Source organism: Lepisma saccharinum, chromosome 3 (assembly GCF_977018435.1).
Source record: "Lepisma saccharinum chromosome 3, izLepSacc3.1, whole genome shotgun sequence".
In the NCBI taxonomy this organism is placed as follows: Eukaryota; Metazoa; Arthropoda; class Insecta; order Zygentoma; family Lepismatidae; genus Lepisma; species Lepisma saccharinum.
Window position 1 is genome coordinate 77,024,304 of NC_139231.1, and position 19,515 is coordinate 77,043,818.

The 19,515-nt window shown below is 39.2% G+C and overlaps 1 protein-coding gene across 7 annotated transcripts in view; it reads left to right on the forward strand.

The window, feature by feature from the left end:
* KrT95D (phosphofurin acidic cluster sorting protein KrT95D) overlaps positions 1-19,515 on the forward strand; it is a 325,608-nt gene that overhangs the window by 158,702 nt on the left and 147,391 nt on the right. For all 7 annotated transcript variants that reach the window (XM_083118860.1, XM_083118863.1, XM_083118866.1 and 4 more), the window contains exon 2: positions 17,610-17,697. In XM_083118860.1, the coding sequence (XP_082974986.1) occupies positions 17,610-17,697 (88 nt within the window). The remainder of the gene's footprint in view (positions 1-17,609; positions 17,698-19,515) is intronic.

Below are 19,515 nucleotides of genomic sequence, written 5' to 3' on the forward strand. Positions count from 1 at the left end.
AGCGGCAGAATTCCTACCCGGTTCTTCGCTCTTCGCGCTCATGCAACTCGTGCTGTGTGATGCTACAATACGCAATATTGACTGACGTAACTTTACCAATCTCAAATATACTGCTTCTTAATGGCCACTGCATTGTATAATTTATCGCACGAACAGCGATGTGTAATAGAAACTAAAAGATCAACACAGTTTTTGTCAAATAAGTTGGTGAAGTCCTCGTGATAGAAATTCAGCCTGTGGCTGCTCTACCACTTAACCCGCAAAACTATTCTTTTTTTTTATTGTATTTTTTCGTTATCTAACTACTTAATATTGTGTGAATGGAAATGTTTAGCATTCATTTGAAAACTCTTAACATAGAATGGTCTCTGGAGAAAATTATTTTAAAATGTTTATCAGCATTCTCAAGATGTAATAAACAGTGGTCTGAATTACTAATCGGCACTGTTACGTCAGTAGAGTGTACAATATTTGGATCATCCACTCTGCTTTGCACAGTGCGCCAAGACGACAGAGGTCCCTGGTTCGAATCCCGGCGTGAGCACGGGTGTTCTTTGTCAGTGTCCCTTCATCAATATCATCACTCATATTCATATTCGCAATTAACCAAAAGTGGTAGAAAAGCGAAATAAAATAAACCAAATCAATCAATAGTTGGATCGCCCACAACAATGACGTCTACTGTTGTGCAGAGGCGCTTGTGATTCAGGTAGCTTTTTAATGACTTGCGTCATGCAGAAAGATATAAAAAAAAGGTATAGAACACCAGAGTTCATAACATCTCTGGCATAGTGAGGCATCTAATTTTATAGCTAAAACATGCAATGATGATGTTTTATTGAAAACCCAGCTTACTTCAGGCAAATAATACCTGTGGCGACTAATACCATAAGTAAATTATTAAGCAAGAAAGGGCCGACTCTTCCTTCGGACTTGGCGTTCCCACCCGAAATGTCCATGCTACGCCACTGCTTGACAGTATCAAATGCACTGTCAAGTCTCGCGATGGTATATATTCTGTCTCCATGAAGTCAAGATGTTCCGGGTTCGATTCGAAGTGAATGAGCATTGTACAATAGTTAGAAACGCATTGAAATTGTTAATCGCAGCTCCAATTAGCCTATCCGAGCATATACACAGAACATGCTGATTCCCTTGAATTAGCAAAACGCGCTGGTTAAGTTTTTTTTGGTAAGCATACACTTAAGGTTTAGTAGCCTTTGGTAATTTTGGCCGAATTATTTGGCAACTCGAAACAAATGCGCACAATTACTAAAATGATTTGGTTCTGGTGAGCAGTCAATTGTTTGTCGCCTATTATACCATTCCGGTTAACGGAAACTATTTTTTGGTAATTTCAAAGTTACTTCTGTCTTCAAAATGGACAAACTTTGCCCAACTTTCTTCTTGCTATCGAATTTCGTGACTGTATATCACAACAATTTTATATATTTTTTCCTTTTTTTGTTTTTCATTTGAATATAATCGCGGGTTGTAAATTTATAGCTAGCAGCTACTATGCGTGTTTACTTTCGTGCTGCTGGGATTCTTATCGCCAACAAGCACCCAGCCATGTCCTAGATATTACGTGCTGTTACTACTCTCCGAGTTAGTAACCCGTTGAACCATTAACCGCATTATCTTCACATTAGCTTTCCCTTGCGTGTAGGGTGGGCAATCGCACTATTCCCGGACGGCGAAGGCATGCGATATCAGTACTTGTCACGTTATCGCGGCCTTTGTGATTTGTTCCCTTCTTTGTCGCGCAGCGTGGCTGCAAGAGTTCTTTCGGTTCCCAGCAGGTTTATCCTGGCTGGTACCGCTCCGTTGGTCTGTCGTCTGCTGGAACACCTTGGTAGACATCACGTGAGGGATCCCAATCACTAAGAGGCTGGGAGCAGCATGTGCTCTGCCAGTTAGAGCTTGCTCTTCGCTTTGCGAGGGAAATTTGAACACGTGGTTCCCACATTCACAGTGAAGAGGAAGGCAACCGATATACAAGGATCAGGTATTTCAGATGGCTAGAAGAAAATAATTTGTCCTCGAAGCGTTTGATAATAATATTTGCTTGCCCCTTCGAAAGACTCGTGAAACTGTACGCGTTATGTGCACAAAACATACGTTTGTCATCCAACGACCCTCAGCTCAGTGGCGGGAACTGTTCCACGATAAACCTTCTGGCCTGTAGTGTCAGTTCACCCTCCTACCCACTCAAATTGACTACGTGGGAAATTTTCAGATTCATTTATATTGATTGTTGATTTAGTGTTTTAAGTCCACTTTATGCACATTAAGGCTAATCTGGACTGAACCTACAGTTTAAAATGGAATCCGAACCTCCACCGGGTATCGAACCCGGGACCCCTTAATTACAAGGCGACGACGCTACCACTGCGCACAGGGGAGGCCCCTTATTTATATTGAATCTGGAATCACACATCAAAGAATAAGTAGGCGAGAGAGAAGAAGATTAAAGAAATGGTAGAGATATAGAGGAAGAAAGAGAAATAAGATGGAAAGTGCCATAGATAAAGGAATAAAGATAATTGGAGAAGGATATAGATAGAGAAATAAAGACAGGGATAATGAAAGAAAGAATGAAGAAAAGATAGAGACGTACATCAGGATAGGGATAAAGAAGCAAGAGAAAAACAGGGGGAGGAAAAGGGTCACGTAAAGACAAATAGGGACAGAAAGAGGTAAATACAGATATAAAGAGAGCAAGAAACACAAATAGGAATAGAGAAAAGGCAAAATGAGTAGAAAAAGGCAAAAGGGCTAGAAAAGATAAAGTGCAGATTGGGATAGAGAAGAGAGAAAATTCGTTTCTTGTACCACTTTTGGCTAATTTGCGAAGATGGGGATGAGTGATGATGTGATGAAATTGATGAATGGACACTCGCAAACATCCATGCCTAGGCCAGGATTCGAACCCGGGACTTCTGTTGTCGTAGCGCGATGTGCTAACCAATCCGCCAGGGGAGCCGCCTAAGATATAAAGGAATAGGCAGATGGAGAAATAGAAGAACAATGAGACGGAAATAAATAGAGAGGAACAGGCTGGAAGAAAGGCAGAGATGGAGAGGGAGGGGGTGAGGGAGGATGTTAGTAGCCATGACAATTGGAGCAGAGCCCACTTGAAATATTTCGCCCAATCGTCAGTCCACCCTAATAATAATCGCCACTGTGCTTTCGGCCAAAGGTCCAACTTAGCCGTAACGGCTTCAGTTGCCAATTCGGAAACGACCTGGAGATCTTCGGAGCGTAAATGCACTGCAACCAGATGAAGCTTCTACATTACATTTTGATTGATGTTTTGAGTACGGCATTCCTCACCTTATATTGACGTCATCACAAACACTATTAGTGCCTTGGGTGATTCGTGTCATGTATCCAGTTTCAAGTTTCGTTTTGCGGAATGTAACCGTCAAATGACAAAAGACCGTGACTTCCCACGGATGAAATGGCGAAACATTTATGACGGAAAAAAAATGCATTATCGTCCTTCCGTTTGAAGACGTCGACCATTGTCGAGACACTCTCACGCAAGATGCCATCATCGTTAAAGACATCTTCACGCTGCGATGAGCCTTAGCCCCCACGTTTCCAGGCGACGCTTCCTGCACTTTTATCAGGATTTCCCCCTTCCCTTTCTCGCGCAATTTCATCTTTTTCTCCCGGCCTTTCTTGACCTCATTTCTCTCCTCCCTGTTCCCCATCAGGACGCAACTTAACCGAAAGGATTTGTGGCACGTGCTGCCTTATCAGGACTCTACACCGGGGCCCCTCTGGAGGATCAATATACGCTCCGGCGCAACAGCTTTCGGCAGTGGCAACACTGAGCGGGACTGGATTCAACTGGATTTCGACGGTGTGTGTTCGGATTCCCTACTGTGTACTGTCGCCTTGTAATTAAAGGTGCCCGGGTTCGATCTCCGTTGCAGGCAGGTAACACAGCTGGCCAGATGTCACTTTGAACTGTGGGTCCAATTCCGATTACTATATCTGAGCATTAAATGAGCTCAAACAAGCTTTTTGTTGAACTTGAAAGTGGAGGTGAGCGACCGTCCGTACAGGTTTGCCTGAGACAGTCAGTTTTTTTTTACTAGTGCTGTTGAAGTTATTTGACACCTTCGGTTGTTTAGAAAACTGAAGATAGTTCCTTAAAAAAAAAAAAAAAAGAACAGAGAGGCGTTTTTCGAAAACCCATATGGGGCATTCCAGGATTTTACACACAAAATGTAAGGTTCGAGACATGAGATTGGATTAAAATATTCACAATGAACTGATTTCATAGAATGATAAAGTACTTTGTGATGTCCGGTAACAAATGAAAAAAAAATTGAATCTGATGACAGCTTCAATGCATGCAAAGCATTAAAAAAAATGTGTTACGTGCGTGACCCTTTAAAAATGTAGCAAAATTTGACCTAATTTGTCTGTGAAGCACATAGGCTACAGATGCTAATATTTTTTTGTTGATCAAAATGTAAAGTATATGCATTCGCAAGCATTTAAACCCTAATGCAATTAAAAACAATAATAATTTCCAGATTAAGTCATTTTGTTATTTACGTAGAGTGTGGCCACTTTTCGTGGAATGCCCCATATTATTTTTTAAGCTAAAAATCATCTTTTTTGACCTGGTGGAAACCTTTACGGTTTAGAGAAAACTTTGAAGTGAGAAGAAAGTGTTGTTTAGATAGAGCTTAATAAAAAAAGGAAGAAAAATAAAAAGGAAGAGATAGAGAGAAAATTATAGACTGAAATCTGATTTTAGCTCCATTTTCTAATGTAGCTACTCAGATTTTAGAGAAAACTTTGAAGTGAGAAGAAAGTGTTGTTTAGATAGAGCTTAATAAAAAAAGGAAGAAAAATAAAAAGGAAGAGAGAGAGAGAAAATTAGACTGAAATCTGATTTTAGCTCCATTTTCCAATGTAGCTACTCAGATTGCATTCTGCAGATGCATACAAGGCTTAAAATTACTAACTATCTATAAAAATGAAGCTTGTCAAGTTTCATGCTTTTACATGTAAAATTCACAGTTTTGTACTGGAACCTCCGGACTATTCAGCGTAAATGTTAATGGTAGCCTCGGCTTTTAAAAGTTTGGGAACCAGTGCTGTACGTTGTTATTCCTTTTTCGTTGATTTCTTGATTGATTTGTTGTTTTAAGTTCACTTTATGCACAGTAAGGCTAATCGGGACTGGACCTACAATTTAAAGTGGGATCCGAACCACTTGTGCCTCCACCAGGTATCCAACCCGGGACCCCTTGATTACAAGGCGACGACGCTACCACTGTGCCATCGGGGAGGCCACCTTCATTTCTTGATGGGGGTATTGCATGTAACGACTTTCTCTCTCTCGCTATGAATTTGCCCATTGGGGAAACCTGATCGAACCCTACTGCAATCACACGCATCAACTTCCCCATTTTATCTATCATTGTCGTCTGAAGGGAACATGTTACGTTCCAAATTCGTGCATGCGTACTCCTTTAAATGACATAGGCAAAATGACATAGTTATTAGACGTGCTACTACCCCATGAGCTTCAATGTAACCGGACACCTGTCTGGAAACTGACATGAAGTTGCCCATGTAGATTTTTGCCGTATTAAACGTTCTGTTTCACCAGGAAAATGTCCATGTTGAGAAGCACACGGGAAAGTGTGTTTTCCACTACAGTTTGGAGTGAGATCAAGGGGTACTGGGTTAGATTTCCAGGGGAAACCCGTTGTGTATTGTTTTGATTTCAATTGGATATGTGAAGTCTGAACGTATACGTAGACTTAAAACGAACTTCGCCTCCCCCCCCCCCCCAAAGATAGGCTTTCAACTAATATTTTCATAACTGTAGAATAACTGAAAGAAGTACAAGGTGCCGAAGCAGCGCAACTTTTCCGTGAAACTTCTTCATGAAGTTGAGCACGTGACTAGTGTTAAGTGGTTTCTGGAAAGGAAACTAGAAAAAAGAAAGGATAACGTCGGGGAAAATTAAAGTTTAATATCATTGCCACAGCTTCTACGCCACGAATAAAGAGATTAATGAGCTGACGTGGCGAATAAAGAAGAGAACGCCCCCTTCTTCCTAATCTGTTACGCAACTGCCGTCAATTAATCGTGATAAATGATGCTACACAGAAGCATTATGGGACGCGAGGGAAGAGACAAAAAGGTATTAAAAACGAGCAAAGCTTTAAATTATAATCAATCGCCTCACTAAGCCAGTGTCTTACTAATCTTCTCTTAACTTGCCTCGGCAGATTGATGGTGTTATCCTTCGAATTCTTGCCTTCGATTTTTCCTAGCTATGCCAGCGGCCATGAAATAAGTCGTCTGTGCAGAAATGCACTGGTGCCGTATGTGGGAACGACAAGGCGTGCAAAGGAAAAGAATAGCTAGTCCCAGCACACAGCGTCGAAGCGTCAGTCATCTCTCCAAAGGGATCGCTCCGATGCCATTCCTCACATCTCCAACAAATACTGATCTCACTTATGTATATTAGATATATTGCAAAGACAGACAGTGAGACCTCTGGATATATTAAATTGTAAACAGATGCAGAGGCACCGATGTGACAACACTGCAAAGCATCCGCCCAATTTCGTGTTTACAAGTATAGTACGACTTAATGTAACGTGACTAATTTTTTCAGATAACCTCGTCTACTAGTAATGTACAGTGTCTCTCAAAAGTTTTAGGACAACGACATTTTAAACTAGGCAACCCAATTTACACAAGCCGTTGGTGGGTTGCGTGCAGAGTTAGGCTCAATTTCAGGGTTGCCACATGCACAATAGATATTTATAAAATACGCGAAAGAAATATAAACAAGTATTATTGTATAAAATTATTAAAAATATCACTATTATATCGCAAATGACAAAATTCTTTCTGAAAGAAAGAAATAGGTTTTCTAGTATTTCATCGCTGATGAGTCTACAGTAAGGAAAGGAGGTGAGACGAAACGAAAGGTTACAAAGGAGAAGAGAAAGAGAAAGCGAAAGGAGAAGAGGAAAAGTAGAGGAGAGAAGAAAGAGAGGATAGACGAGGAGAGGAGATGTAGTGAGGAGAATGGAAAAAGATTCGAGGGGAGATGAGGAAAAAAGAACAAAGAAGAGAAAAGAGGAGTAAAACTAGACGAGAAGAGGGAAGTGGAGAGTAGAGTAAAGGAGAGACAAGGAGAAGAACGAAAAAAGAGAGAATAGTGCAGTGGAGTCGGAAATGTAAGACAGGAAAAGAGATAAGAGGAGTGGAGAAGAGTGGGATGGAGATAAGATGCGAGAAAAGTAGGGAAGGCGATATGAGATAAAAGCATAACAGAAAGAGGGGAGAGAAGAAGGAGAAGGAACTGGAGAGAAGAGGTAGTTGCAGAAAATATCCTCTGAGCGTCAAGAATGGATGCATTGGTCAAATTATCGACATGAAACATTCAATAACATTTTGAAATGTATTGGAGAATATATTAGATCGGTGCGAAATGCCTTTTGGCTGAGTTCAGAGCAAGTTAAAATCTTCCATGTAAGATCTTTGATTTTACCTGCGATTACACCACTAAAAAAATGAACGTAATTTTTAATATTTATAATTATTATTCAACTTTTCTCCACTTCTCGGTTCGTTGAAATGGAGATTTTGTAATTCAATATTTCCCCTCCCCCCATCGTTAATTCCAAACGGAATCATTCCGTTTCACACGGCGTGGACAATGAACACAATGGTATATGTCTAAAATTTACGAAAATTTTCTGCCACCGGAAGGGTTTGAACCTACGACCGTCAGATTGACAATCCTAAACGGTAGCCACTACCCTACAAGCTTTCGCTCCTTAAACCAGGTAGAAGAACCATTACACCACGCCTTTACCTTCGCATGAAACAGCAATTGTTTTTAAGTATTCTGTCTCTCCAATATTGTAAATGTCGTTTGGTATACGTGTAGTTGAACTTTTACTTTAATTTTGATATGCTTTCTTGTAGTATAACCGATATCTTCGAGAAATAATTTTCGAAGTGATTAAGAACGAGAATATTGGTAGTTGTGAAAATGCCAGTTATTTCTTCTAACTTATTATTGTGATTAGACATTATTAATGGAAAATATCTAGAGGCTTGAACATTACAGGACGATATTCTTTTCCTGTGATACTGTAACAGACAAGATGCTTGTTTACTGATGCAAGTCTTGTGTCCAGAACAGTCTTATGAAATGTATTTGCTGTTGCGTAAGGTAACACGAAATAATTACACCGTGTGCGAACTACCAAATCTGCGCAACGTTATACGTAAACAGGCGGAAAATTTTATTTATAAAATCATCTCACATTTGACAGTATGAGTCAAGAGAAACTCGTGGGACACTGTGTTAAGGTTCTGGACTAAATCCTTCTAATTTTCCTTCCTCGAAGAACAACAATTTCTAATGAAAAGCAACAGTTATGCTCTTTCTTATTTCTTTTAAATACTTACACTTTCCTTTAATTGGGTTAAAAATAAATAAGATTATTGCTTGCATTTCTGTCAATGACGTAGACCAGGTCCGTACGCAGGATTTATTTGAAGGAGGGGCCAGACCCAATTATATATATATATATATATATATATATATATATATATATATATATATATGTAGACAGAGAGAGACAGAGACAGAGACAGACAGATATTACAAAATAATTCAAATAGTGCGAGCGCCATTAAAATGTCATGATAATTCTTTGTTTAGAAAATAAGATATTTATAAATTAAATGTTGCGTACTTAGAATTATTCATAAAATAAAGATCATGTCTAATTGTGAGTTAACAAAAAAACAATAATAAAGAGACATTTTCGCATCACGATTGCAGTTCGAAAAGGTCGGGACAGGGATTGAAAGTAGCGCACTGTCCTGACTAAATCGGTGAATCGGACGTCTGGTAGCCTTGCATCAATGATTATAAAACTAAAACCACCCAATATTGCAGCTTGAAGACTTTTGCGCAAGAAACAGGTTCATTTATGCAAGAGCAAAATTGAAATTTTTACACATTTTAAAAATCGACGATGTTATTTTCGTATTTATTTATTATTAGGTTCACATTTAAATATTTGAGAGTTCGAGAGGGGAGCATGGCCCACATGGCCCCTCCCCTGAGTACTGACCTTACGTAGACAGTGGAAGAGAAATTTTGGAGAACCCTTCTATTAAATTTAGTATTTACATTCACCTTATGCTCGGATAGGTTAAACCGTTTATTGACAATCGTGAACTTTTCGTTTAATAGACAATATTTGGTTTTAAACGACGGGAGAACATTGGTCGAATTTCCTTTCTTGCTCTTTTGAGAGAATATGTACTTCTACAATAGCAATCGCGTTCGGAAACCGTGAAACAAATGACTTGGTTTTCAAAGACAGACAAGCTTGGTAGTCTAGCTTGCTCGCAATCAAATTGACTCACTCACGCTATTCAAGGCCACTTCTTATCGCAAAACACTGTGCATCGAAGCATGCACAGTGTCTACACCCAGCACGTTACAAGTGACCAGAGTTGAATTTTAAAGAGAACCTGAAAAATGGTAGATTTCATCAGAGGCGGCTAGGTAGGTACCAGCTCAACATGCAATAGTTCCAGTGATAATTCCTGACAAACAAAACACCGTATTGAATAATTATTGGGATAGTAATACGTGTATCCGCTTCTTTTTAACAATGTAAGCTCGAAGACAATCTGTATTCCATTTATTTATATTGGCAACTTGGTCAACCGGAGGTTATTTTATCGCCTTCGATAATCGAATGTCTGATCGATTATTTTTTTGTTTACCCAGGAACATGCCCCATAGGAGATTTCCGAGACCGGGTTACGCTACTCACTCGTAGCTCCCCAATTTCCTCACGGTGGTGGGTTGCCACCGGTCCTATATACAGGCCGAGATCCCAGAGACTGAACCCAGGCGGACTCGAACACATGCCGTCCCGCAGTCGGAGTTCAAAGCACAGCGCCTTAGACCGCACGATCACAGAGGAGGACTTTTCTTATTTTACTTTTGGCTAATCGCGAGGATGAGGATGAATAATGAATAGAAAAATAAAAAGATGGTCACGCACAAAGAACAGGACGGGTCTTCAACCTCTTAGGTGACGAGTTCAAGCCCTAAATATGACGATTTCAACCTTAGACGACCTCAATTTCAAAATTATAAACAAAATGCCTACTTACACTAAACTTCTCATCAAGGCCAAAATAGTTTGTAACTGTGAAACTACCCCTGAATACAAATTGACATTTTTTTTTCCATGTGAGTAAGAATTAAATGTGTGGCATACAGAGATAGATGATACCTTTTGAGAAACAATTAACTGTATTCTGTCCCAGCATCTCTGGAGCAAAGCCGCGCATAGCGGAAGAGAAGTGGAGAGAGGAGAGAGGAGGGAGGGGATCGAGTGGACAGAGCGAATCAGTGCACGCTGCTAAGACTGGTAACTGAAGTGGGTTTCCTCCCTCCACGCAATCCCGTTCCTGTCACGTGTTCATCGCTGCTCAGATACTTGTCTTCGTTCACCTGCTCCAGAGATAAGTGGGACAGAGTGTAGTTCACATACATGTAGCAAGTAAAGAAACTTATCCCAGAATGAAAATTCCACATAGTTTTAAAACGTTTGTTTAAGCAATGAATAACTGGAAACGGATCACACATAATTCCCTTGCCAAAATCTAGTGATCGAAATTTAATTTCAAGACATTTCATATCTATTCACCATATTCCAAGTTATAAGGAACTATTTCGTAGATGTTCATGAAACCGTTATAAAATTACAAATAAAATATACGTATTCACAAGCTTAGATATACTAATACGAAGAAAGAAATTCAGAGTTAAATTTCAAATGCATGTAATAATAATAATAACCCATAGCTCTACAGCCCGATGAGGGCCTTGGCTTACCTACCGACTGCTGGTCTCCCTCCCACACTGTTCCTCCGTCACCTGTTGTAGCGTGGAGATCTTAGACCAGTATTGGAGTGTCGGGGGATCAGCCCGACGAGCCCCCATTCAAATGTATGTGTATAAAGTAATTCTAGAACTACAGAGCTATATCTGAGTATTTAACTTCTTTTTTGCAGATGACGTTTACAATATTGAGGCGACAGAATAATTAGGAACTGTAGCTACAAGAAAACAAAGGGCGTAGTGTATTGGTTAGAGTTCTTGAAAGCATTGCGGTCCCACGTTCGATCCTCCATACTAGATGTTCCTTAAAAAATATCCCTTCCATTAAACAAGAGCAGGGTAACATTATTTATAATAGCAGTATATAGTGGCTACATTGTTCTGCATATGGAATTTATAAAAAAAATAAACAAATAAATTAATTCACACACGTTCAACGGGATATTTTTATATATAAGATCGTGAATTATGATACTCTAACGACAATTGTGTACTGCTTCCAAGACATTGACAAATATTAATGAAATAACTATTTATATGTGTGGCAATTCAGGACATGCTAATTTTACCCCTTTTCCCTATCGGGTTCAATGCAAGGATACCTCCGCAAATATCGAATGAAAAGTTCTCACCATGTGTAATCCTCCATTAAATGTTTTCGCCGAGTCGTACTACTTTCGTTTTCTTTGTTACAAATAATACTTGTTTGCACGTTACATGCAGGAGAGTTACATCTACATTTATCATTGGTCAGCTCCTTCTACCTGGCTTAAGGAGCGAAAGCTTGTAGGGTAGTGGCTACCGTTCAGGTTTGTCAATCTGATGGTCGTAGGTTCAAACCCTTCCGGTAGCAGAAAATTTTCGTAAGTTTTAGACATATCCCATTGTGTTCATTGTCCACGCCGTGTGAAACGGAATGATTCCGTTTGGAATTAACGATGGGGGGAGGGGAAATATTGAATTACAAAATCTCCATTTCAACGAACCGAGAAGTGGAGAAAAGTTGAATAATAATTATAAATATTAAAAATTACGTTCATTTTTTTAGTGGTGTAATCGCAGGTAAAATCAAAGATCTTACATGGAAGATTTTAACTTGCTCTGAACTCAGCCAAAAGGCATTTCGCACCGATCTAATATATTCTCCAATACATTTCAAAATGTTATTGAATGTGTCATGTCGATAATTTGACCAATGCATCCATTCTTGACGCTCAGAGGATATTTTCTGCAACTACCTCTTCTCTCCAGTTCCTTCTCCTTCATCTCTCCCCTCTTTCTGTTATGCTTTTATCTCGTATCGCCTTCCCTACTTTTCTCGCATCTTATCTCCATCCCACTCTTCTCCACTCCTCTTATCTCCTTTCCTGTCTTACATTTCCGACTCCACTGCACTATTCTCTCTTTTTTCGTTCTTCTCCTTGTCTCTCCTTTACTCTACTCTCCACTTCCCTCTTCTCGTCTAGTTTTACTCCTCTTTTCTCTTCTTTGTTCTTTTTTCCTCATCTCCCCTCGAATCTTTTTCCATTCTCCTCACTACATCTCCTCTCCTCGTCTATCCTCTCTTTCTTCTCTCCTCTACTTTTCCTCTTCTCCTTTCGCTTTCTCTTTCTCTTCTCCTTTGTAACCTTTCGTTTCGTCTCACCTCCTTTCCTTACTGTAGACTCATCAGCGATGAAATACTAGAAAACCTATTTCTTTCTTTCAGAAAGAATTTTGTCATTTGCGATATAATAGTGATATTTTTAATAATTTTATACAATAATACTTGTTTATATTTCTTTCGCGTATTTTATAAATATCTATTGTGCATGTGGCAACCCTGAAATTGAGCCTAACTCTGCACGCAACCCACCAACGGCTTGTGTAAATTGGGTTGCCTAGTTTAAAATGTCGTTGTCCTAAAACTTTTGAGAGACACTGTACCAGAGATGAAATTTTGAGGAATGTCGCCTTTCTCTTTCATAGGTCATTCAGTATTTTACACTATCTTATTTTTGGCCATATTTAGACTCAGTATGTATGATGATATTATACACACTATATCTATAGTGATATAAATGTTACCATATCGATGTAGTAGGATTAACCTTAATATAATATGAAGGAAATGTAATTAAATTGTATGTCTTGATAAGAGACCGAGACTTTGTCTAATCTCTTCTCAGCTCATTTCGTTTTTATAGTTGGAAACGAATGAAGTGTTCAAGAAGTAACTGCGATACGGACGAAGTTTGAAAGGGATACCCGAAAGCAAGGACAAGAGGAAAAGGGACAACCGCAAACAGAATTAAGAGCGAAATGGACAACCATAAACAGTATTAAGAGCGAAAGGGACAACCATGCTATAAACAGGGTTAAGAGCGAAGAGTAAAATCATAAACAGGGTTAAGAGCGAAGAGTAAAACCATAAACAGGGTTAAGAGCGAAGAGTAAAACCATAAACAGGGTTAAGAGCGAAGAGTAAAACCATAAACAGGGTTAAGAGCGAAGAGTAAAACCATAAACAGGGTTAAGAGCGAAGAGTAAAACCATAAACAGGGTTAAGAGCGAAGAGTAAAACCATAAACAGGGTTAAGAGCGAAGAGTAAAACCATAAACAGGGTTAAGAGCGAAAGGGACAACCATAAACAGGGTTAAGAGCGAAAGGGACGACCATAAACAGGGTTAAGAGCGAAAGGGACAACCATAAACAGGGTTAAGAGCGAAAGGGACAACCATAAACAGGGTTAAGAGCGAAAGGGACAACCATTGGCACGATTAAAAACGAAAGGGACAATAAGGCAGAGAGGATTAGAAGTGAAAGGGGCAGCTGGAAATGGGGTTAAGAGCGAAAGAGAGAAACACGAAGAGGATTAAGTGTGAAAAGCAATTTGATTTCCCACTCTCTTCAGTTGATAATTTAATACGTACATAAAAAGCGGACAAAGTAGATTAAATCGGATTGGCTCATTACTGACACCCGCGATCCGAGCTCTTATGTGACGTGTTGGTACATCCCACAGAGGGGAGAAGCATTGTTGAGTGAGCGAAGGGGATTTGCGGAACTTCTATAAATAGCACGAGAGTATCCTCTTCGGTAAATTTACGTCGGACGTGGTGCTCCGGAAAGAACGTTCCAAGTGCATCGAAAGCTTCCTCCTCGGTTCGCTGCAGAAGTGTTCGCAGGCGGCCGTTCGTAGATTAAACAACTTGTCTTCCCTTTAAATAAACCCCAGTCACTTCCAGATACTTATCATTCGTCGGTTTATTTACACAGCAAGCTGTAATATAATGGGAACACTATTCAACGAGTAAATAAGAAATAGAAAAATAGAGCTTGAGGTTGGAGTAGAAAGTATTCCTTATTCGTTTTTTTTGTCTTGAGCAAAACTGGGAAAGTGTAGAATAACATCTCTCTTTGGTTCTATATGTTACATTTTTTTTACCTCACCAGGTTAATTACTACACACACACAGATAGAGAGAGATATTTCCATTTATTCTCTCTCTCTCTCTCTCTCTCTCTCTCTCTCTCTCTCTCTCTCTCTCTCTCTCTCTCTGTGCGAGCGCCTGTGTGTGTGAGCGAGGGGGAGGGAGGGATGGAAGAGGAAGGGAGAAGGGGCAGAAAGAAGAAGAAGAAACTCGTCTTTTTCTTTATCTTCTTTTTCGATAAGAAACAAAGGGACAAAACGGTTAGTCTCTCTCGTTTTCACGATTTACTTCGTCCGCTGAAGTGCATAATCCCACTACGAGCAGTTACAAAAACTATCACCAGATGGCATACCAGACAACTGAAAATCCAAAGATCGTACAAATATACACAAGATAAACTGTTATTGACAGTTAAATGTTGCAGAACCCCCAAAACTTAATATTTGAAGTCCTGAAGTCCATAAAATATTAATTTATAGGTGATCATCAAGGGTATTTTTTAAATTAAAATACTATTTTAGTAATTTTTGTTATAATAATAATAGCAGTATTGAAACAGTAAGTGATGCCCTCATATTTCATAATAAGAAGTTTGCATTGTAAACAATATCTAATATTAATGACAACGATAAAAACATTGCCAAATTGTAACCTCCAACAAGCTGTTTAAATTTGTAAATCGGTTTATTTAATAATTGAGTCTATTTTCCTCCAACTTTCATGACAAGTAGTGTCTCTTCAAGCGGTCACGGACGTCCTAGATATCTGCGGACCACCGGTTTGGAACCGCAGCATTAGATCAACAGGCGGCTCTACCGTTCCCTAATCCATTGCACGGTGGATGAACGAAAAATTGAACAACGCGAAGGTAATAATAATAATAATAATAAAAAGAAAAAGAAGAATGTTGGGGAACTTTGCAAGGGCCATGGACGCGTGGCAGTCAGACGCCCTACCGACTAAACCAGCAATGCTCACTTATACCTTTATGTAGTATAATTCAATACAGTTGACAATATGGCCACAAATCTAAAGGCTATCGATTGGCAAATCTGTTCTCGACACCTAAGCGGCCATTCAGGTAATTTTATTGTGCATAGCAACTACACCTGCAGCGTGAACAAGTGGGACGTGGCTTTCAAGTTTCAAGTGAGAACAATTCAGAAGCTATTCTTCGTCCGCGATGAAAACTAAGTCATGGCGAAGCAAAGCACGTGACTTGTAGTCGCTTGCGTTTTGGTTAATTCTTAACTCGGCCCGTCCGTAGATATACAATTCATAAAATCAGCTCCCGCAACTTAAGTATACTGTAGGTTAGTTATGAGGTATCGGGCACACTAAATCCATAGGCCCAAGATCCATGCGCATGAGCTGATAACGGAATTAACCAATACGATTTCTCATAAGTCGCTTACTTTTGATTGCATCGACTTCATTCTAGCATTGGATGAACAGGGTGTCTAAGTCATGAAAGTCAATAAAAAGTAAAGAAATCAAGTAAGTCAAGAAGTCAATAAAAAGTAAAAAATATATAGATTTGTGGTCAAGAACTTTTGCTATCGTAGTGACTGATTTAGTTTATTTTACTTCAATTTTATTCCCCTTTGGCTAACAGCAAAGATGGGATGAATGGCGTTAAGATTTGAATGGATGAAGGGACTATCATACAAGATTATACGGGCTGTGAGTCGAGACGCCAGAGCTTCGCTAGTCTGCCAAATGCAGTCTATAATGTATTCATACATAAAGCAAGTGTAATTCTCTTGTTAAATACAGGCCTCAGTTTTCATGTTAACTGGCCTTTTGGTAGGGGTTTTTCGTTAAATAAGTTTATTTTCTTAATTGCCAATTGCCAACTTTACATAAGTAGGGGTCTAATAAATAAAAGTTAAGGTAAACGATAAAAGGTATAGAAAAAGTAATGAAAAAGTCAAGAATTTGGGATTTTTTACTTTGGTAGACACCCTGATGAAGAATAGTCGGTCATCATTTGCGGTATCCTTGACACTATGCAAAACGCAACACAGACGCTGGCTCGAATGGAGCAGCGCACGTTTACATTTGGACCCCCAGATGATAATTGCGTTTACTTTTGCCTCCGCCGCTACGCTTCGGGAGTGTTAGCGGTACGAGACGGTGGATGGAATTAAACTGTCTTGACGTACGTGAAGCATGAATTATGTATTTTTTGCGACGAAATTTGACTCTGGAGTAGGGTTAAATGGCGATAAACGCTGGACGCCCGTTCCACCGTGCGTGAAGTTGTTAACTCGAAATTTTGTTTAGTTCTTCAGCCTTAAATATCAACTTTTGATGGTAGGTGTTAGAGTCTGAGGACTTTTTACAACCGTAGCTACTGTTAATTAGGTTGGTATGCATTCGACAAAGTAGAGAAACTTCAACCGTAGCTAACACATATGTATATATGTGTGTGTGTGTGTGTAAATCAAAGTGCGTGTGTGCGTTTGGATACACATGAAGCGTCCGTCGGTCGTAGGTTTTGTAGCAATCGGTAGAACTCGTTGAATCAAATTACAGGTTGGTTAAGAATCAAACTTTACTGTATTTTTAATGACTTTCAAGCTTTTCTTTTCCTAATTAAATGTGATGGATGTTCTTCCCAAAAACGACACAAAATAACCAAAAGGAAATAGAATGTAGTACACGCTCAAATAGGAACCTGTGTTAACATCATACTCTGTGCGCCTACCTATGTATTATAGAGAATCTGACCATGAGAACTTCAGAACATAGAACTTGGCGCTATATGCCCTCATCGTTGCAATTTGCCTAGACATGGATTCTACATACCTGGAAAAGGCAGATAATTTTGAAAACACATGGAAGATCTGAAAAAATCAGGGAAATATCACGTGATTTTGTACTTGTCAGGATTTGGGAATGAAAATAAATTTTACTTTCTTGAACCAACTTCCATTTTTATGTATAAAATGTTTTTATAGTTTACGTTTGTTAATTTATCTTGAACAGTGTCGAATAAACGTATTCTCTTGAATAACAAGTGCAGTTCAACTCTTAAAAACGTTATTATCATGTTAATGAATGCAACACAGAAGGGTGTGGAAAATTTATTTTAAAATTGCCTGAAAAGGTCGAAATTTATTTTGCAAAGTTAATGGGAACTGTGTAGAAAGCAACGCTAAATAACCAAAGTAGAGTAAGTACATAGAATTTTACTACCTATTCCTCCAATGCGAGTTGTGAGAATGCTGACGACTTTTTTTTTTTTTCAGGCTGTGCTCGCTGACTTTGTCCAGACTAGTTCTCATAAAACCTCTTGGTGCTGATCACGCTTCCATCATAATCGCCGTCAAAATGCAGGTAAGAAATTATTCGTAATTTTGCCTTAAGGTATGGACAAATGAGATGAACGTGTAGTGTCTAACTTATACAATTAAATATTTATTTTATACCTTAATGTGTGTTGGTTCAAGTATCTGGCTACACTAGTCACACGAAACTGTGTGTTGAAAAATTTCCTGCGCTGGCGCAATTAGTCACAACTTTGATATATTATATTGGCAGTTAGTGGCTGTAGCTGCAATCTGTTGTGAAGTAAACGCTGGACCAGGAACATCGTGTGTTCCGGCCTTGCGTGTTTGTTCTGTGTTTGTTACCAGACAAATATTTGCTTTTTTATGAAATACTTTTTTTTTCTATTTAAAATTTTGGTTTCTCTCTGCGTAGGAAACTATTCGCTTACAGTAGGTTTGGCAAAATGAAGTTCACCGACTATTTGTTTCGCAGAGTTCGGTTCCTTGAGACAGACCCGTACCCAGGGGAGGGGCCATGAGGGCCATGCCCCTCCCCCTCGAACCATGAAGAAATATTAAAATGTGAACCTATAAATAGCTACGAAACCAACATCGACGATTTTGCAAATTTGAAAAATTTCAATTTTGTTCTTGCATAAATGAATGTCTTTGTTTTGTAGAAGTCTGTGGTCTGCAATTGGGTAGTTTAGTTTTATAATCATTTATGTAAGGCTACCAGACGTCCAATTTACCGATTTACGCGGAACAGTCCATTAATTTTAATCCCTGTCCCGACTTTTTTCAAACTGCAGTCGTGATGTGAAAATGTATCATTTTTTTGTATACTCACATTTAGACATGTTCTTTTAATAATAATTTAAACTTTTAATCTATAAATATATTATTTTCTAAACCCAGAATTATCATGACATTTCAATTTGAAGGAAAAATATAAGAAAATTAAAGGGAATTTGAAAACATTGTTAATTTGTGGGATACGAAACAATTTGAATCCTTTGGAGAAGTTAATGTAACAATAAGCACTAAGCTGTACACTGTGGCACATTTGTCTGTAAGCTCCCGACCCTGTGGCCGAGTGGTTAGCACATCGCGCTGCGACGCCAAGGGTCCCGGGTTCGAATCCCGGTCGGGCTTGGTTGTTTGTGAATGTCCATTCATCAATTTCCTCATTTCATCACTCATCCCAATCTTCGCAAATTAGCCAAGAGGCACAAAACGCGAAGTAAAATAAACTAAATCAATCAATCAATTATCTGTAAGCAACTGTGTGGATGATTGTTTGGATGAGGGGGTGATGTGAGTTGAATATTTTGTGTTACTGTGGACCATACGTTGCAACTCTACAATATTGTATGTTTGTCTCTAGATGTAATATTACCGTAGCATTGGTGGTCATATCTAATACTCCCAACAGCTTTTCTCCGACCACCGTGCCGGAGTGCTTAGCAAAGTGCACTATAACACAAGTGGTTCCGGGTTCGAATCTCAGCCTGGGCATAGGCGTTTGTGAATGTGTTCCATCATTAATTTCATCATGTCATCGTTCATCCTCGTCGTCACGATTAGACAAACTTGGCAGAAAAGCAACCTAAAATAACCTAATTCAATCAACCTCACAGCATTTGTTCCACATATTCGGATCTACCCGATCCCCCTTAAATAAATCCTGGTCTCGAGGGCCTGCCTTGAAACACCTACTTGAGAAATAGTCTTATTTCCTTTTGGGGAAAGAATTGAAGCTATTTTTAAGATAAGCTCATTTAATTTTGGAGGGAGCATTGACGCTTGAAGTAGTCAACACTGTATGGTGAACGTTGCCAGACCGTGCGCGGGAACTTGAGATTCTTCCGCTTTCTCTCACTTT